At 32.1% G+C, this 19,025-nt stretch overlaps 3 protein-coding genes and 1 non-coding gene across 4 annotated transcripts; 3 read left to right on the top strand and 1 right to left on the bottom strand.

Annotated features, from left to right (window-relative positions):
• Positions 1-1,655: 1,655 nt before the first annotated feature.
• TRNAL-CAA (transfer RNA leucine (anticodon CAA)) lies at positions 1,656-1,739 on the top strand. The gene has a single exon. It is a non-coding gene; the product is annotated as a tRNA-Leu (tRNA).
• A 5,054-nt stretch (positions 1,740-6,793) lies between these two features.
• Positions 6,794-7,612, top strand: LOC105762433 (putative ripening-related protein 1). The gene has a single exon (XM_012580238.2). It carries the CDS (start codon positions 6,819-6,821, stop codon positions 7,386-7,388), a length of 570 nt encoding a protein of 189 aa, XP_012435692.1. The 5' UTR covers positions 6,794-6,818; the 3' UTR covers positions 7,389-7,612.
• Positions 7,613-8,139: 527 nt separating this feature from the next.
• Positions 8,140-9,092, top strand: LOC105762432 (hevamine-A). Its single transcript, XM_012580237.2, has one exon. The coding sequence runs from the start codon at positions 8,196-8,198 to the stop codon at positions 9,090-9,092; it is 897 nt and encodes a 298-aa protein (XP_012435691.1). The 5' UTR covers positions 8,140-8,195.
• A 1,395-nt stretch (positions 9,093-10,487) lies between these two features.
• On the bottom strand, positions 10,488-16,304 carry LOC105762147 (uncharacterized). The gene is made up of 6 exons (XM_012580051.2): positions 16,131-16,304; positions 14,472-15,025; positions 13,054-13,246; positions 12,729-12,793; positions 11,640-11,850; positions 10,488-10,853 (listed from the first exon to the last, which is right to left on the bottom strand). The coding sequence occupies exons 1-6, from the start codon at positions 16,302-16,304 to the stop codon at positions 10,488-10,490; spliced, it is 1,563 nt and encodes a 520-aa protein (XP_012435505.1).
• Positions 16,305-19,025: the final 2,721 nt, after the last annotated feature.

The following is a 19,025-nucleotide window of genomic DNA, read 5'->3' as shown; positions in this document are numbered from 1 at the left end:
TACGTGAATCTTTTCAAACTCAAATTTTCAACGATCTCGGGATTTATAAAAGATCGTGTCCTAACTTACTGGGTATGATCCCTTTTCTAAACCCGAGATAATTAAATATCTTTTTAAATAAGTAAATTTTTGGCATTTATTCTCGTATTGGGAATTCGATACGTTGTGTTCTAACTCATTGGATATGACACGTCATTTTCTCGAGATGAGGATTTTTCTAAAAAATAATAAAGGCAATATTTTGCGTTTGGAAATTCGAGGAAATGTGCCCTAATGTGCTGGGTTTCGATCTTTCTCGTTCGACCAAGTAGCTAAATATCCTTTTAAAATTTCAAAGTAAGGCGATATTTTACATTTGGAAATTCGAGAAAACGTGCCCTAATGTGCTGGGTTTCGATTTTTTCTCGTTCGACCAAATAACCAAATATCCTTTTTAAATTTCGAAGTAAGGCAATATTTTGAGTTTGGAAATTCGAGAAAACGTGCCCTAATGTGCTGGGTTTCGATTTTTCTTGTTCAACCAAATAGCTAAATATCCTTTTAAAATTTTCAAAATAAGGCAATGTTTTGCGTTTGGAAATTCGAGAAAACGTGCCCTAATGTGCTGGGTTTCGATTTTTCTTGTTCGATCAAATAGCCAAATATCCTTTTAAAATTTTGAAATAAGACAATATTTTGCCTTTGGAAATTCGAGGAAATGTGCCCTAATGTGCTGGGTTTCGATTTCTCGTTTAACCAAATAGCCAAATATCCTCTTAAATTTTAATCCATGTCATTCAAGTTTTTTTAGGATCGTATTTTAAATCTCTTTAAAGTTTTCAGTTTTTCGACACTAAGACATTAAGTAATCAACTAGGTACCAATTTTGGGCGTATCAAGGGTGCTAATCCTTCCTCGTGCGTAACCGACTCCCGAACCTATTTTTCTGAATTTCGTGGACCAAAACCGTTGTTTTATTAAAATCAAATCGTTTATTAAAAACAACTACTTTTCAAGATGACCCGATCACACCTTATCAAAAAAGATTGGTGGCGACTCCCGTTTTTTCGTTTCCATTTTCAAAATCCAAGTCGACCCCGTTTTTAGCAAAAAAAATGGTGTCAACAGCGAGGTTGATAGAAAAATATAATCAATACAATATTGATATTTTGATGATTCAATTTAAATATTCTAAAATTTGAAATCAATTTAAAATTTCAACAATAATTTAAAGCCAATAAAAATCCTTTCATGCATAAATTGACATGTAGATGCCTTGGAGATGAATATGCTACAAATCAAAGCTCATATGGTAATGTTTTATTAGTGTTGTTTTTGAGTATTTAATTTAAGTAAATATATGCTTAGTCGATTGATCCTCTCAATATTTACATATTTTGTTAATTTGATTTTCATTCTAATAAAAAAAATCAACAATTTAAACATTAACATTTACACATTTACAAAAATATAATGGACTAAATTTATTAGATTGTGATCAACCCAAAACCAGCACTTCTCTCCACCATCCTCTCCTCTCCGATGATGACCATTATCAAGAGTATCCAAATACAAACCTAGTTTATTTGCGAGGAATTGCTAGCTTCCGCGTTCAAATTAGCTGTTAGAGAAAATATTAGAATAAATAATATAATATGAAACGTTATAAGCAGATAGTCAGGATGGCCGAGTGGTCTAAGGCGCCAGACTCAAGTTCTGGTCTTCGTGAGAGGGCGTGGGTTCAAATCCCACTTCTGACAATTTCGTTTTCTAATTTTTCCTTCTAACGGGCCGGTCTTCTCAACTTTCCTTCTAATAACGGGCCTTACCATTGGGTGTTAAGAAATTGAGTAAATTACACCATTAGTCACTGAACTATGGGTATATTTTTATTTTAGTCACATAACTAAAAAAAGTTACAATTTAGTCACTAAACTATGGTATATTTTTATTTTAGTCACAAAACTAAAAAAAGTTACAATTTAGTCACTAAAGTTTTCAAATTTATTTCACCAAGGGCACTTTTTAATTGGTATAATAACAATTTTAGTCATCAACTTTTACATTCTCTATCAATTTGACTTGATTTTATACAAAATTAGGTTAAAATGTGCCTGTAGTCCCTATACTTTTCAAATATAATAAAATAAAGTCAAATGTAATAATTTTTTGAATAAAATTTATTACATTTGACTTCCATTAATAAAGAAGCAACAGTAAGAAAAAAAAACCCCACTTTCAAAATTCAAACGCTTCTATATATTGTACAGCCCAATTTTAGCCCGGGCCAACACCAAAAGAACCCAAACCAAATCAAAAACAAAAAAATAGCCCAACTCCAAACCCTAACGGCCCAGTACGGCCTAAAATCTAAGCAGTATCAGGGAACCCTAAGGTTCCCTCTTTTCCTTTGTGCCACTGCATCCATGTGCGATGTCAGCGCGCCCATCGCCCGAGGTGGCCTCCGTTTGCACCAAAACTGCAAGTTGAATTTGCCACAGACCTACAAACAAGGCAAAAAGAGAGACAGAATAGCAGAATGAAAGCAAAAGCAAAAAAGGAACACTGATATGACAGTGTAATTGTGGCTATAAAAGCCATGAAAATAACCATGTAATTTTACACACCAAGAATTCAATACTAAGGGAACAGAAATCAGTTCGAAAGGTGGATATTTTACAGTTTACATTTTTGCTCTAATCTACTGTTTATTTTTTATTTACTTATATTGCATACGGAAACAAAAAAAAGGAAAGGGGAGCCATAAACTGACCTAGATTCGGGTCTTCGACGCTGTGGACGGCAGAGGAAGTCGCCTCCAAGGATAGGCGACCGAAAATCGAAAGGTTTCTTGAACTTTTGGGGCCCTTTCGTTAATATTTTGGGAGTTTTGAGTTCGGATTCGGGTTTAGGGGCTTAAAAGGGTTGAATCGAAAGTTTTTAGCCTTTTTCCGGCCACCGTGGATGGCGGCGGCGGCGTCACTGGCGGCAAGTGGCCGTCACGGTGGCCATCGGTCGGATCCTGGGCCGACGTTCGGAGGGGATTGAGAGCTAGAGAGGATTTCAGTCTTTTTTTTAGAAAGAAGAGAAAAAATGAGCCTTTTCTAAAAAATTTTAACTTTTATACTACTAACAAAACGACGTCGTTTCACCCGGGGTTTCAGCCCCAAAACGGCGTCGTTTTAAGGCGACCCGAGATCCGACCCATGGACCCCAAAGATCCACGCGTTTTTGGACTGAGGGTCTATTTACCCTTTCAGTCCTTCCGCTTTTGGGCTTTCCTTCAATCTGGCCCATGTTTTAGGTTTTTCTTATTTTTTAAATTTACCCCGTTAGTTTATTTCAGATTTCAATTCGATCCACCTTGAAGCTATGTGTTTTGGAGGGGAAGGGAAAATTGCCCTTCCAGTCCCTCCATGTTATGCGTGCATTCAGAAGGATCCCCCCTTTCATTTTATTTGCGGATTCCCCCAAAGTTCTGTTTTCAATTCAAATTAGTCCCTTTTTGTTATATTGTTGCTATTAAATTAATTAATTTTAATAATGTTATCATTATTTTTACTACTATTATTATGTTTAATACTGTTATTATTATTATTATTATTATTATTATTATTATTATTATTATTATTATTATTATTACTCTTATTTATCTATTTATTATTATTATTCGTTTATTAATGTATGATTATTTATTGTATTTCTTATTTTTATTATTATCACCATGTATTTATATATACTTTTTGATCCCAAGCTTCATTATATGTACATGTACATACGCACATGTTTGTCTCTTTCTATATATACATAGATACGTACATATTTTTATAACTTATATATGTACATACACGTACTCATATATATTTTATACATATTTTATAATTTGTTTACATATCTATCTATCTATCTATATATATATATATATATATATATATATATATATATATATATATATATATATATATATATTATTTTCATCTTCATAAACACATTAATACATATTCAATTATTAATATACATATATATACATACTCATATATCTTTTGATGTTTTTATAATTTTATTCATTTTCTTTATTCAATTATTTATTTACGTTTTTATTATTATTTTAAAAGAATGTTTTAATTTTATTTGCTTATATATTTGTTATTTTGCATGATATTGATTTGTCCTTTTATTTATTTTATTTTGTTGCTATTGCTCGTATTATTTATGCTCACATTATCGTATCCATAATTGTCATTTATCAATGTGGCATTTATTCGTACATCAAAATTAACATTACATCAATTTTTTTTTACCCGAATTCATAAAAAGAGAAAATTTTGAAAATAAAAGCAATACTCGGTATTTGGAATCTTCGAGAGGATTAAGCCCTAACGTATTAGGTTCCAATTTTCTTCGTTGAATCTAAATAATCGAGAATGCTCTTTATCAAAAAACATAAATAAAAAGCTCATTATCGGGAATTCAATACGTTGTGTCCTAATGCATTGGATGTGACACATTGTTATTGGATGTGAAACATTGTTTTCTCGAGATGAGGATTTTTCTAAAAAATAATAAAGGCAATATTCAATGTTTAGAATTTTGAGAAATTGTGCCCTAACGTATTGGGCTGCGATTTTTTCGTCTGACTTAAACAATTGAATATCCTTTTAAATTTTTTTTGCACGAGTTTTTTGGACAAGCTCATTTTTGAGGAGGTGAAATATCATGCCCTAACTCATTGGGTATGACATTTTCTCTCTCCGAAATGAGAGGGTCTTAACGGCTAATTTGATTTATACAAGTTTTTTTATAAGGATCGTATTTTAAAATATTTACACATTTTTTATATTAAGACACTAATTAATCAACAAGGTACCAATTTTGGGCGTGTCGAAGGTGCTAACCCTTCCTCGTGCGTAACCGACTCCCGAACCCGTCTTCTGAATTTTATAAGACCAAAAATTATCATTTTAATAAATTTAAATTTTTATTAAAATGATTTAATTATAAGGTGATCAGATCACACCTAAATAAAAAAGATTGGTGGCGACTCCCATTTTCGTTTTATTTTCAAAATCCAAGTCGACCCCGTTTTACCAAAAAAATGGTGTCAACATATATTATCATTTTTTTTGGTTTGATGTTAAATAAATTATCTACCTTGATCTTCAACACATTTATTTATCATCATTCTTTTTACTTTGATCTTCAAGCAGGTTATGAACTCTCAACCAAGAACACTGAGACAAGCTGTATGGCTTTTGTTTTTTCTTTTTCTTTTTCTTTTCTTTTGTATTGTTCTGTCGGTTGTGTCATTTTTCCAATTTGATCCAACCCCAAGGAGCCCAATCTTCCAAAAACCGGTCCGATTCTCAGTTACCGGTCCAACCCGACTTTCCACAGTTCAAATGACTTTTTGATATTGCTTGGACCGGTTCCTAATTTGACTAGCTGGTCCAATCCAATTTTCAAAACCTTGCTTATATGTATGGGAAACAAAATAACAAATCCCCCTCCAAAAAGGTAGATCAATAAATGCTTTCTAAGTGTTTCTCAAAATCAAATTAATAATAATTTCAAATTAAGTTTCATATCCCAGTAGAACATCCAAAACTGATATTAATAAGGCTTATGAAATCGACTCTGATGTCATTCTTTTAGCCTAAAAAAATACCAAACATACCACAATTTTTTCAAACTCAATTCATATTTTTAATTCAATTAAATTATTTTCAAAACCCAAATTATAAATTCAAATTATATTATGATTTTTATTTTCTTAAAACAAAAAGACTATATCAAGAAACATAAGAGGTAAAAAAGAGAACCAATAATTTTGCTTAATGTTTTATTTTTTCTATATTTATTTCAAGAATGGATAATTGATATTTCTGTACAAACAATACAGAAAGAAAATCTGGAGGGCTAAAACAATTTTCCTCATTTTCTCTTACTTTATCTATTTTTAAAACTTTTATCTATTTTAATTTTAGAATTTTCTAAATTTTTAAAATGATTTTCATTTTTATCATTTTATATATAATCAAAGGTCAAATTGAAAGAAAGTATAAAAGTTGGGACTAAAATTGTTATTATACTAACTAAAAAAATTTCAAAACATCGGATGATAAAAAAATAATTTCAAAAAATTTAGTGATTAAATTATAACTTCGATAAATCTAGTTTACAAATATAAATGAAACTAAATGATGAAATGGCACATGAATTAGTGTTCAACAAAAAGTCTTAGGCATTGCCATTTAAATTGGCTTAATTGCTTGCCTCAAATCAACCGTAGTCATTAAAATATTGACACTGTATAGCATACCGTGACCCTACGTTCTCACCTGCAAAATTTCACAATATTTGTCAAACGACAATCTCCCATTTCTATGCTACAAAATGTTGGACCTTCACCGAGTTTAGAATTATACATATTTAGAACTCATAAATAGGATGATAATGCGCTTCAACGCACTCAAACTCATATATTCCTGTATTGAAAACAATGTCTGTACTAATTAAGTTAATATTCAATTGACAATTAGAATTCGTAAATTTAACTTTTAATATTTTAGACACATATAGTAAATCTCAATGTATATTTTAGCGTAATGCATTTCTATTTGTTTAAAGATGCTTACGGCTCTCAACTGAGATGCCCGATTTCCCAACATATACTTTAACTTGATTCCAGCCTTGTAAAATGCGGCAAAATTTAACCTTTTGTGACACATTGTGCATCTTCTTACGATACTTTTGATAAAATTATGGCTATATAAACCCACCATTTTCATGTTCTTTGCACTAAGAAATAGATAATTACAAGGATTAGTTAACAAAAGTATATGAGTATGAAGGGTTTTCCCACTATTTTTCTTTTTAGTTGCTTTGTTTTGGTTATTACAAATTGTTTCATGGTGGAAGCAGATACATGCAAACCCAGCGGTAAGCTTAGAGGGAAAAAGCCTCCTCCAGGTAAATGTAACAAAGGCCATGATTCTGATTGTTGCCAAGAAGGCAAGTTTTATAACACGTATACATGTTCCCCGCCGGTTTCAAGTCATACCAAGGCAACCCTAACTCTCAACGGATTCGGTCCGAAGGAGGATGGTGGCGGTCCATGTGAATGCGACAACAACTATCATAAAGATTCAGAATTGATCGTGGCGCTTTCGACGGGGTGGTTCAACAAGAAAAAACGGTGTATGAATTATATTAACATTCACGGAAATGGAAAAACTGTTAAAGCTAAGGTAGTCGATGAATGTGACTCCACGATGGGGTGTGATGATGATCACGATTACCAGCCTCCGTGTGCCAACAACATCGTCGATGCCTCGGATGCAGTTTGGGATGCCTTGGGAGTGTATGGAGATAAACGTGGCGAAATGGAGATATACTGGTCTGATGCTTGATTATATTTTCCTGCCTCTCCGTATTTGCCTTTGTTTCAAGCAAGGGTTGTGGTTCTTTACTCTTTAGCTATATGATATTTGGTCCTTAATTATATCTAAGGCCTAAAATAAAGTTTTAATTTTAACTATTTGGTCCTTAATATAGGACCTTGTCCCCTTGCTTAAATGGTCTAATTCTATTTATGCGCTATTAAAATACAATACTTTAATTTAGTTCATTTTAACCACTTGTATGAAAATTTTTATCTTTTGTCCTTTCTAAAATTTTAATTATTCAATTTAAATCGTTTTAGGACCAAATTTTAATTTGACCTCAAATTTTTAAATTTTATCTTAACGGTACAATATAAAATTCCTAACTTCACTCTTTAGAAGTAAATTTGATAAACTAAGTAAATTATATATTAGATTATTATTTGATAATTTTTTGTAGGGCCTGGCCTTGCTTATCATTGGGTTCTTTTTGTTTTCTTGTCAACTTTCCTTGTATAACGAGCCTTATCATTGGGTGTTAAGAAATTAAGGAATCATTTGATAAAAATAAATAAAGGGCATATGAATTAGTGTTCAACAAAAAGTCTTAGGCATTGCCATTTAAATTGGCTTATATTGCTTGCCTCAAATCAACCGTAGTCATTAAATATTCACACTGTATAGCATACTGTTGACGCTACGTTCTCACCTGCTAAATTTCACAATATTTGTCAAACGACAACCTCCCATTTCTGTGCTATAAAATGTTGGACCTTCACCACCATTGTTTCAACACACAAACAACTCCATCCTGTAATAAACTAGCCTAACGACATGGCATTCAAGCTTAAAGTATCAGCTCCATTCATCTTCATGATGGTTTTGGTGCTAGCAACTGGTTCCAATGGTGGTGGGATTTCCATCTATTGGGGCCAAAATGGCAACGAAGGCACCCTAGCAGACACTTGCGCTACGGGGAATTATGAATACGTGAATATAGCCTTCTTGGCAACATTTGGAAATGGCCAAACTCCAATGATAAACCTCGCCGGTCATTGCGATCCTTATAGCAATGGTTGTACTGGGTTAAGTTCCGATATTAAATCGTGTCAAGCCAAAGGTGTTAAAGTGATTCTTTCTATAGGTGGAGGCGCCGGTAGTTACTCCCTCGCTTCGTCAGATGACGCTAGGCAAGTCGCAACGTATCTTTGGAACAATTTCTTAGGGGGAACATCGTCGTCTCGACCGCTTGGACCGGCTATCCTTGATGGAATTGACTTTGACATCGAGGGAGGTACTGGTGAATACTGGGACGAGCTCGCAAAGTACCTTTCTGGATATAGTAAGAAAGGCAAGAAAGTGTACTTAACGGCGGCTCCTCAATGCCCGTTCCCTGATGCATGGATCGGAAATGCATTGAAAACAGGTCTATTTGATTACGTTTGGGTCCAATTCTATAACAACCCTCCTTGTCAATACTCAACGGCCGATATTGCCAACCTTGAAGATGCATGGAAGCAATGGACATCGGATATTCCGGCGACGAATATTTTTCTTGGACTACCTGCAGCTCCGGATGCAGCGGGTAGCGGTTTCATCCCTGTAAATGATCTAACATCGAAGGTTCTCCCTGCCATAAAGAATTCCTCCAAGTATGGTGGTGTTATGCTTTGGTCCAAGTATTATGATGATCAAAGTGGATATAGCTCTTCCATCAAGAGCCATGTCTAAGATTTATAATTTTTATATAATCAATATCTGTCTATGTTATAAATATATGTTCTTTATGATGTACTTTCAATTATGTTGCTTGTCTTAAAATATGGTTTTGGTATCTTTTATATACTTAAATTTTGAATTTAATTTTTATATTTTAATTTAGAATAATTTCATGCTATATTTTTACAATTTTAATTAAAATACTAATGTATGTAGAGTTTTTTTTTTCAATACATCCAACAACAAAAATTTGTTAGCATGATGAATTATGATTGTTTTCGATAAAAAATACATTATTATTTAATTAGAATAGTTAATAATGTGAATTATTTGAATTAAATAATAATGTTATAAAATTAAAGAATTAAATTATTCTAAATTAAAGAATAAAGATATAACATAGTAAAGGAATCAGAATCAAAATTATATTATTTTATATCTGCATCAAATGACAACCTAAGCATTGAGTTTTTTTTTCTTTTGGTATTCTTTATATCTTTTTATGGTTTATATTTGAGATTTGTGATTGCTGCTCTTATAATGTTGTCTTTAAAGCTTGAATTTATATCTCCTCTTAAAAATACAGCATGCCTAACCATTGCATCCAAATTTATTGTAAACTTCTTTTATCTTTACTAAGAAATATCAACCACTATTTTAATATATATATATATATATATATGTATATATATGTAAGCTACTTTATCCATTGGCTACGGGGAGACCTTGCCTTCTAAGACATGGAGGGTTAAACTACAGTCCAAATTTCTTTTTAAAGCTTGCAAATGAAAATACAATACAATCATAATTATAAATATATTAATGTAATTTTAAAGTAAAATCAAATCAATATTAAGTAGAAATAAATTAAGAATCGAACTAAATTTACTTAACTAAAATTTACACATTATAACAATACCAGATCCACAACTGGAAATTATAACAATTATGTATAATAAAACTCCAATTTATCAATGTGACCAATACATACATGTTTATAGTTTAATTTATATGTTTTGAAAATTAGTCACATAATATTTGAATTGACATTTAACGCCTAAATTGAAGACTATGCTGATTGATATAACACAAATACTTTAAAAACTCAATTAGTACGTGCTATTTAGCAATCAATTTAGAATATGTGCGATAATTTAAAGCCCTTCAAATAATGCACCGTTTATAAATTAATAGACTTAAAATCCGTACATTCATCTCATGATTTTTTTATCATAATCGTATTTAAAGCATTACTTATATCACCTTTGAAATCTATCTTGTATTTAATCTAATTTGGACAATTCCATAATGATTAACTTAATCGACTGTATTACTACATTAATTATCAACTAATTAACAATGTGAATGAAAATTAACCAAAAAAAAGAGAGAGAGAGAGAGAGGTGTCTATTGATTGGTATCATTTAGCTTATTCCAATATACATTCCCCCAATTCTCCACTTGCTTGTCTATGTTGTCTATTTTGTCCATTGAAGCTTGAATAGCTTGAGGTTCATATGGAGGAGGCAACTCACATGGAGGCTTATTGCTTGGTGACTTCACCAAGGATTGAAACAAGAACTCCTTCCATACACCTTTTTGCTTGCACGCCGTTGATTCGACACATATCCTTCGAGCTTTCGAAGGTACCGTCGGTTTGTACTTCAATAGCTTTGAGTATTCGTTCAACAAGTGAAACATGTAATCGTATACGTTCCGCATCGTTAGAATCTCTTCGATGAATTTGCTCCCTGCCTTCCCTATGTCCTGTGCCTGCAAGTTCATGGAGTGAAAGTCAAATTATTGTAGTTCATATTTTCCTATCAATTGGGCGGTCGATGTTCGTTTTGGATTCATCAATCTAAATAGATCCAATTTGGGTAAGTTCACAGAGTGAAGATTGATATTTTCTTTCATATAGACCTAATAATAGAGCAATTTGAATTGCTTTTGGATTGCATCAATTTGGACATAGTCTGGGTTTTTTTTTTTTTCATTTTTGTTTTAATTATTTTGGATTAGTTAATCAGGTTTTTCAAATCAATTATCTAGCTTCAATCAATAAATATTGGGTTTTGTGGTAAAAGAAAGCATATTTAAATTTGGGAGACAACCGTGCTAGGAGGGGTAGCCACAAACCTTAAACATGAACCATAAAACAGACATAGAAGATATAAATAAAATAGAATTTAAAAAAAAAACAAGTTTCTGGATTTAGGTCATTTCAAGTTTAGATTTTTTTTATTCAAATTTGACAGATTTAAATTGTTGACTTTTTAAAATTAAATTTAGTACAATCATATTGGAATTCAAGCTAGAATATGTAGCATTACTTCTAGCTATCCAAAAACACTTTTTAAACAAAATGTTTTTACCTTCCAAAAATGCTTTTCGAGTCAAACGAAGAAATTAGTTGCGAAATGCTTTTCAAAAGCATTGATCAAGAAAAACACTTCGCAACCGCAATAACAAGAATTGTGTCTTCAAGCTTGAGTTAGAATTAACAAGTCTATATACATACAAAAATAACAAATTAATCATGATGGTTTGATTAAGTACCTGTTGAGTGTGATTATTGCCCCATTCAACGGCGAATTTAAGGTCTCTGCATTTGTCTTGGCGGCGTATGGGCCAATAATGCTGCATTGGCACCATGCTTCTCGAGAAAAAATCAAAGTATCGGGGCTTTATCATCAATGTCATGCTATCACATGCTAGTATGTATTTCTTACTTACGGACCATGTTGATCCTTCTATATAAATCTTGTATCTTTCCATCATACAACAACAACAACAAATCAAGTTAATTACACTATACAGATTGGATTTAAAATTAGTCTTCGAACTTTAAAACGTTCTAATTGATTTCTCAAAGAATACAATCGTATCAATTATATTTTTTCATCAGTCTAATCGTTAGTTTGGACATTAAATGTAAGCTTGAATACGTAAATTAAATTATAAACACGTATATACTTACTGCATGAAGGCCCTTGTACTAGAAGACAAATTGCATTTTGCCCCATCCAATCAAAAAATGGGCAAATTAATCCTTATACATTGGATCAAAGAGCAAATAGGTCCTTTTTGTTAAAAAATTCATCTATTTCTACTATTAAAAAAGTTGGTCCCTATACATCACTATAAGGTACACGTGGTACGCTACGTGTAATTGTCTGGTTATTTTGTCAAACACACCAATCTTTAACAGTAGAAATGGATGAATTTTTTAATGGAAAGGACCAATATGCTCTTTGGTCTAACGCCTATTTTCTAGTAAAGGTGGCAAAATGCAATTTGACTCCTAATACAGGGGTCTCCATGGTGGTTTTACCTAATGTGTTAAAAATGACATTGTCTTTTTTTCTTCTAGATCAAAGTTGTTCATGCAATAGGTATACATGTATTTAAATTTTGATCCATGTGTTTAAAATATGCTCCATGTTAGATCCGACCTAGCCATTTAACGTCCAAGCTAACTTTAGGCTAATAGAAAGAACTAAGTAATACGATATTAATATTTTGAGAACTCAAGTAGAATATTTTTAAAGTTCAAGAATCAATTTAGAATTTGATCTATTAGTTGAGGATGTTTGGTGAATAAACCCAAATTTCATGAGGAAGAAAAGAAAAGCTTGGCATATATACCTGTAGGTGCATTGATCTTCCAATTTAGAATTATTGAACCCTTCATCAACTACTTTACTCCAATTCTGATAATAGTTACAAAACCCCATTTCAACAAATCTATTATATGTCCCCCAAACTATGGTTCAATATCTAAACTGGTCCCCCCAAACTTCAAAAACATTTCAATTAAGTCATCAAAGTATCAGTATCACATCACTCAAGTCTTTCCATCAACTTAGCCATCAACTTGTCAGTTAAATGACAACTCAGATACTTTAATAACTCAATTAAAACGTTTTGAAGCTTGAGAATCAATCTGATTTTGAGAAAATTAATCAATTACCTTGTAATAGAGTCGAACATTCCAGTCATATTGATCTGAAAGGTTACATTTCATAAGGTCAAGCCTATTTTTAGCAACGTGAGGGTTACCCTTCCAAAAGGCATAAGGTTCCCTTTGTTCCCACTTGGTCCTCTTTCTCCCTTTCTTTATTGCCCTCAACATGTCCTCCCATGGCATTATATTAACTTCAGCCCTGCCAGAACAAAGTGGGTTAGCTGCTTAAATTTATTAGCAATTTTGCTACCGGGTTAATTCTACCCAACGTCCTCGAACTAATGTTTAGATTTTAAATTGGTCTGAATTGTAAAGCGTTCTGATTGAGTCCTTAGAACATTAATGTTGTATAAATCAAGTTCTTCTCTCTAAACTTAGTTATTAAATGTTAGTTTAGATACGATGTGAAGCACTTTTTAAAATTCACGTGGATCAAACTGGAAACACGTGTAATTATTGTATAAACAGATTAGATTTGATGTATTAAAAAAATAGATTTTTTACCACATCAAATCATAGCAATTCATATGGTAGGTATACATGTGTTTAAAATTTGACCTATATGCTTTAAATATGCCAGGGCGGATGGTAACAGGAGTTAGGTGCCTTGGCCCTTCAAAACTTTTTGGAAAATTTCACTACTCCCTTGAAAATTTTTGAAATTTTTAAATAAATCCTAAAAGTTTTTGAAAATATCATTAGGCCTTTTTTTTTTTGAAATTTCATTTAACCCCCATAAATTTTGTAAATTCTATTCAAGATCTCAAAATATTTAAAATTTTAACTAAACCTTTTTTTTTGAATTCTCGTTAAACCCTCTTGAATTTTTAAAAAATTTAACCAAGGCCCTCAAAACTTAATGCTAAGATCCATCACTAGCCCAAGCTAGTGGAAAAGTTGACGGAATGACCTAACTGATACGATAGTGATACTTTGAAACTCAATTAGAATGTTTAGAAATCCAAGACTGGTTTAAAATCCGGACACTATAGTTTGAAGACATTCAGTGCAATTAACTATTTGTTGTTAGTAATATGTGTAGTAGAAAGGGCTAATATAACTTTTAGTCCTAGAACTTGGCAATTAAGTCTACTTTGGTACCTATACTTGCCAAAATAAACCTAACTGCCAAGTTCAGATACTAAACGTTATATTAACCCGTATTAATCCTTGAACTTGGAAATATGTCATGTTTGGTACATAAACTTAGCAATTAAGGTCCATTTTGATCTTGAACTTAAATTCCATCAAAATTTGATGATATGTGCCACATCAAACTTTTACGTTGTCAAGTTCAGGAACCAAAACAAACCTAATTCCCAAGTTCAAATACCAAAGTAAATCAGAAAAAGTACAGGTACCAAAATAAACTTAACTGCCAAGTTCAAGGACTAAAAATATATTAACCCATAATAGAATTTTACCATCCCCAGAAGGTCCAATCAGGGAAGACAATGTCCAAATTTTCCTCGGATCCACAATAATGAAACAACGGCGGTGCTAATGTAGAATTAGGACCTTGGTAATCACTTCTCATGATCTTCGTCTCATCTCCACTGTAGAACAATAGGTCCAAATCTGGTACTTTACCAGGGTACAACCTTAAAAGTTGCAAAATGCCCCATTTGGTAAACACATCCCTTGTTTGATATGGTCTGGTATATTTTTCAACATAAACATTGCCCCCAACAATGACAAGTCTAAAATGTGCACTTGCCTTTCCCCTTTCAATCATGTCTTCGGTAATGCCTGATGTTTTCCACTGCTGTAAATCTTGGTGGATCCATCGGAAATAGTCCGGGCAAGTCTCGGTTGATGATTCGTCAGGTTCAAAGACCGACGGGTACTTGTTCGGGCATTTTTTTCCTTGTAAAGCTGCGACGGAGCAATTGAGAGGGAATTCAACCCTTTCGTGGTGCTTTTTGGTACTTCTTGTGGTGAAACTCATATGGGCTAATGGAGAACCTTGTATGATAGGCTTGGGGAGAAAAAACAAAGAAAAAGTGATGCATTAATCTTCTTGTAGTTTAAGTGTAAATTTTGATCCGAACCCAAAATTTAACTCAACTCGATTTGATCATAAAAAATTAACACCCTCAAAATAAATAGACTTAAACCTAAAATGACCCAAAACTCAAAATGACTTGAAAAATAATCCTAAACAACGGGGAAATCAAGGGCCCTAGCTTCTTTTTAACTCGTCCCAAAACAAATATCATTCAAATTAAGTTTTTTAGCTCTTGAATAAATGAAAAAAATTGCATTTTTGGACCCTTCAGGAAAACTAGTAATGCAATTTAAGCTTGTTTAACACAAAACTTTTAACTTTAGCCACTCTAAAATTTTATAATTGTATGTCCCAAAAAATTTCTTAACTTTGCCCTGCCCTAAATTACTTGAACTTAAAATAAATAGAAATCAAAATTATCCAAGGCCATATTGTCTTCACTCAAACCTGAAAACCAAGCATGATCAACTTGAATTCAAATTAATCCAACTCGAATTATTTTTTTTAAAAGTTAAAACAATCCAAAACCGTTCGACTCAAACTTAAATAGCCTTTAACTTAACCTGATCTAAACTCAAGACAACCTAAACCTAAAGTGATTTGAACTTGTAAAGACCTAAACTCGAATGAACTATATTCGAAATTGATCCAAACCCTAATGAAAAGAAAAATTCAAAATCCTAAATAACCTCAAACCAAATTTACCATATACAAAACCAACTCCATCAATTGATATCTTCTAATAACACAACTTACTTTAATCAATTAAAAAAAGATAATATAATTTTTGGCCCCGGAACTTGGCTACTAAATCTATTTTGGTACTTGTATTTTTTTTTTTCACTTTGGTACATGAACTTGGTAATTAGGTCTATTTTGGTATCTATACTTTTTTTAGGTGAGAGTATCTGATACATCCTCTATTATAGTTCAGGAATCAAAATGAATCTAGTTATGGATCAAAAAAAGTATGGGTACCAAAGTGCACCTAGTTGCCAAGTTGAGGGGACAAAAATTATATTATCCCATTAAAAACTAAGCCAACAGCAATGGTAAACAGGTTGGGAAAACTTACAATTTGCATCCAATTAAACAAGGCTGCAATAAGAACGAAGGAAAAGAGGAAAAGAAAAGCAGTTGTTGAGACCAATCCTTTGAAGCGTCCAAGGCCAACCTTGTGAATGCAACCAAGAATTACTTGATCACCGTATGGCCAAAACCCAGGAAATATTTTAGCATGTTCTCCCATGGAAAATTATGCTACTTTGTTCACAACACTTGAAGCTCCAATTGGATCTTACACAGCTTGGTTCAATGAGCAAAATTGATCAAACTTAAAGAATCCAGTTAAATTATAATTAAAAAATAATGTTTCGGCAAAATTAATATATACATATAAAACTCAAATTCTTTCAGTTCATCAGATAATTTTTATAACTGATCTAAAAGAATTGAAGAAGATGAAATTATACGTAAAAAATCGTCTAATTTGAACATAATGTGATCTTGTTAATATACGAGAAAAAACTGAATCATAAAGAGCATACCCGTAGTTTATGCAGGAAATGTTTTTTAGCTGAGAAAGAATGGATTGGATGAGATAGGAAGCACCATGAAAATTCGAAGAAGATAGTGAAATTAGGCAGTGTTTTGATCCGTAGAAAGGAAAAGTGTGAAGCTAATTCGAGTTTAGTCAAAATACTACGTGCAGTACGTAGCGGGATATTATGGGCTTTAGTATCTTAATTATTATAAATTTTGTTTTTTATATATTATTAAGCATGTAAATTTTTAAAATTTTAGAGGTCACATAAAAAAAATATCAATAACAACCCAGAACCTGATGATCTAATTATGGTTTTCCAGTATTAGACAAGTTAATTATTTAGCAATTTCTCTGGAATTATGAACTCAGAATTTGATGGTCCAATTATGATTTTAGTCCTTCTAATATGTTAATATCTTAGATTTAATTCTTTTATTTATAGGTTGAAATTGATAATATTGTTAATTGTTGTTGTCGAAACCCTTTTTTGGAGCTCGACTTTTTATTTTAAAATAAAAATAGAATCGCCACCAATCATTTTTATTAGGTGTGATCGGATCACCTTGTTATTTGATTATTTTAATAAAAGGTTGGATTTACTAAAACAAGATTTTCAGTCTACAAAATCCAGAAAGTGGGTTCGGGAGTCGGTTATGCATGAGGAAGGATTAGCAAACTCATAACGCCCAAAATTGGTACCTAGTTGATTGCTTGATATCTTAGTGTCGAGAATTGAGAATTCAAAGAAAATTTAAAGTACGATCCCATTTTTCTGCACGATGTTATTTAATTAAAATATCGCTAACTAAATTAAATTTTATGAAAAAAGCCTTCTTATTTCAAGTTAATCGAGAAGAAAAGATCATGCCCCGTAAGTTAGGGCACGAGGTCTCAAATCCTCGAAAATAAAGAATAATCATCATTTAATTATTACCTAAGTCCTACATGTCTTGAATTTTAAATAGGATGTTTGGTTATTTCGGTTTTAGGAAGAGGTCATACTCCGTAAGTTAGGAGCACAACTCCTCGAATTCTGAAAATAACGAACATTACCTTGGTTTCAATTATTATTAGTTTTATGTACTTACGCCAAAAAACGGACGAGTGTATGTAGCATAATTTACAATGTACGATGATGGCAAAATTATGGTATTAACAAAATAACAACATAAATAACGGAATAAAATGACAATACTATAGTGAATATATAATTACATAAAATATTGACGTTTGAGCAAAATTAAAAAAATGTTAATTAGCAATGATAATTACTTAATAATATTAATAGTATCAATGATTAAAAATAAAATACCAAAATAAAACAATCGGGAAATTGATAGGCAAAAACGTAAATTATGCAACTTAAAGGGTGACAATTAAAAAAACAGCAAGTATAGGGACTTAATTAAATGAACAGGGGACTAAATTGAAAATGCAATAAAATTTAAAGTATAAATAAATAAGAACAGAAAATAAAAGGGTTAAATTAAGATAAAATAAAAATACAGGGACCAAAAGCGCAAATAACCCCAACTCCAGTACACGTGTCACTCTCCAGAGGGTCAATAGCCTGGGGACCACAACAAAAACAAATTAAAATTAAATTGCATAATTTTAAAAAGAAGAAAAAATAAAATCAGGACCATATTGAAAAGTGCCTAAAGGGCGAAGGATCTGGGCAGCAATTTGACCCCTCCTTCAAAAAAACACGTGGATTCTATGATATTCGGGTCGGGCGTTCGAGTCGTGTCAAAACGACGTCGTTTTGGGGCTTCTGAAGCCAAGCCAAAACGACGTTGTTTCATTAAACCTATATAAGTTAAAAAATATTTAAAAAAAATCATTTTAAAACCTGTTTCAAAAAATATATATTTCTTCCTTTCTTTTTTTTCTCTCAAGGCTCCCCTCCTCCGGCCACAAGGCCGTCGCACATCCACCGCGGCCACTGGTCATCTGCGACGACGATCGCCTCCTCTAATGGCCGAAAAATATTTTAAAAATAACCTTTTGAAACCTTTCAATGCGTAGAACGTGATTCTAGGGTGAAAATCCCCTAAAAAGAATCAAACCTACAAAAAAGAAGATGAAACCCTTCGGCTTCTTTCTCATCCGGTGAGGCCCTAACAAACCTTAAGGGGGCTCGGTGACCTTTTGAATCAGGGGGGCCACCCATGTCGACAGTGAGATGAAACGTTAGGTACAGATCTAAACTTTTTGTTTTATTTTCTATTTTTTTGTTTTGAAAATAAAAAAATTTGAAATAAATAGACTACCTTTGTTTTTGAAATTTTGTTTATTTTTTGCATTTTTCTTTTTTTTTTTCTTGTGTTACAATGGTTTCAGCTTTTATAACCAAATAGATTACATGATATTAGTTTTTTTTTTCTTTCTCCTTTTTGTTTTTGCTATTCTTGCTTTTCTACT

This window comes from Gossypium raimondii, chromosome 12 (assembly GCF_025698545.1).
Source record: "Gossypium raimondii isolate GPD5lz chromosome 12, ASM2569854v1, whole genome shotgun sequence".
NCBI classification, from domain to species: Eukaryota; Viridiplantae; Streptophyta; class Magnoliopsida; order Malvales; family Malvaceae; genus Gossypium; species Gossypium raimondii.
Note: the sequence above shows the minus strand (reverse complement) of the source record. Positions and strands in the feature narration are given on the sequence as shown.

Bases quoted from the DNA above. Each gene is read 5' to 3' on its own strand.
- LOC105762433 (XM_012580238.2), top strand. From the start codon at position 6,819: ATGAGTATGAAGGGTTTTCCCACTATTTTTCTTTTTAGTTGCTTTGTT.
- LOC105762432 (XM_012580237.2), top strand. From the start codon at position 8,196: ATGGCATTCAAGCTTAAAGTATCAGCTCCATTCATCTTCATGATGGTT.
- LOC105762147 (XM_012580051.2), bottom strand. From the start codon at position 16,304: ATGGGAGAACATGCTAAAATATTTCCTGGGTTTTGGCCATACGGTGAT. The intron at 12,794-13,053 runs GTAATTGATTAA...AACTATTATCAG, and splicing joins ATGTTCGACTCTATTACAAG to AATTGGAGTAAAGTAGTTGA. The intron at 11,851-12,728 runs GTATATATGCCA...TATGATGGAAAG, and splicing joins GAAGATCAATGCACCTACAG to ATACAAGATTTATATAGAAG.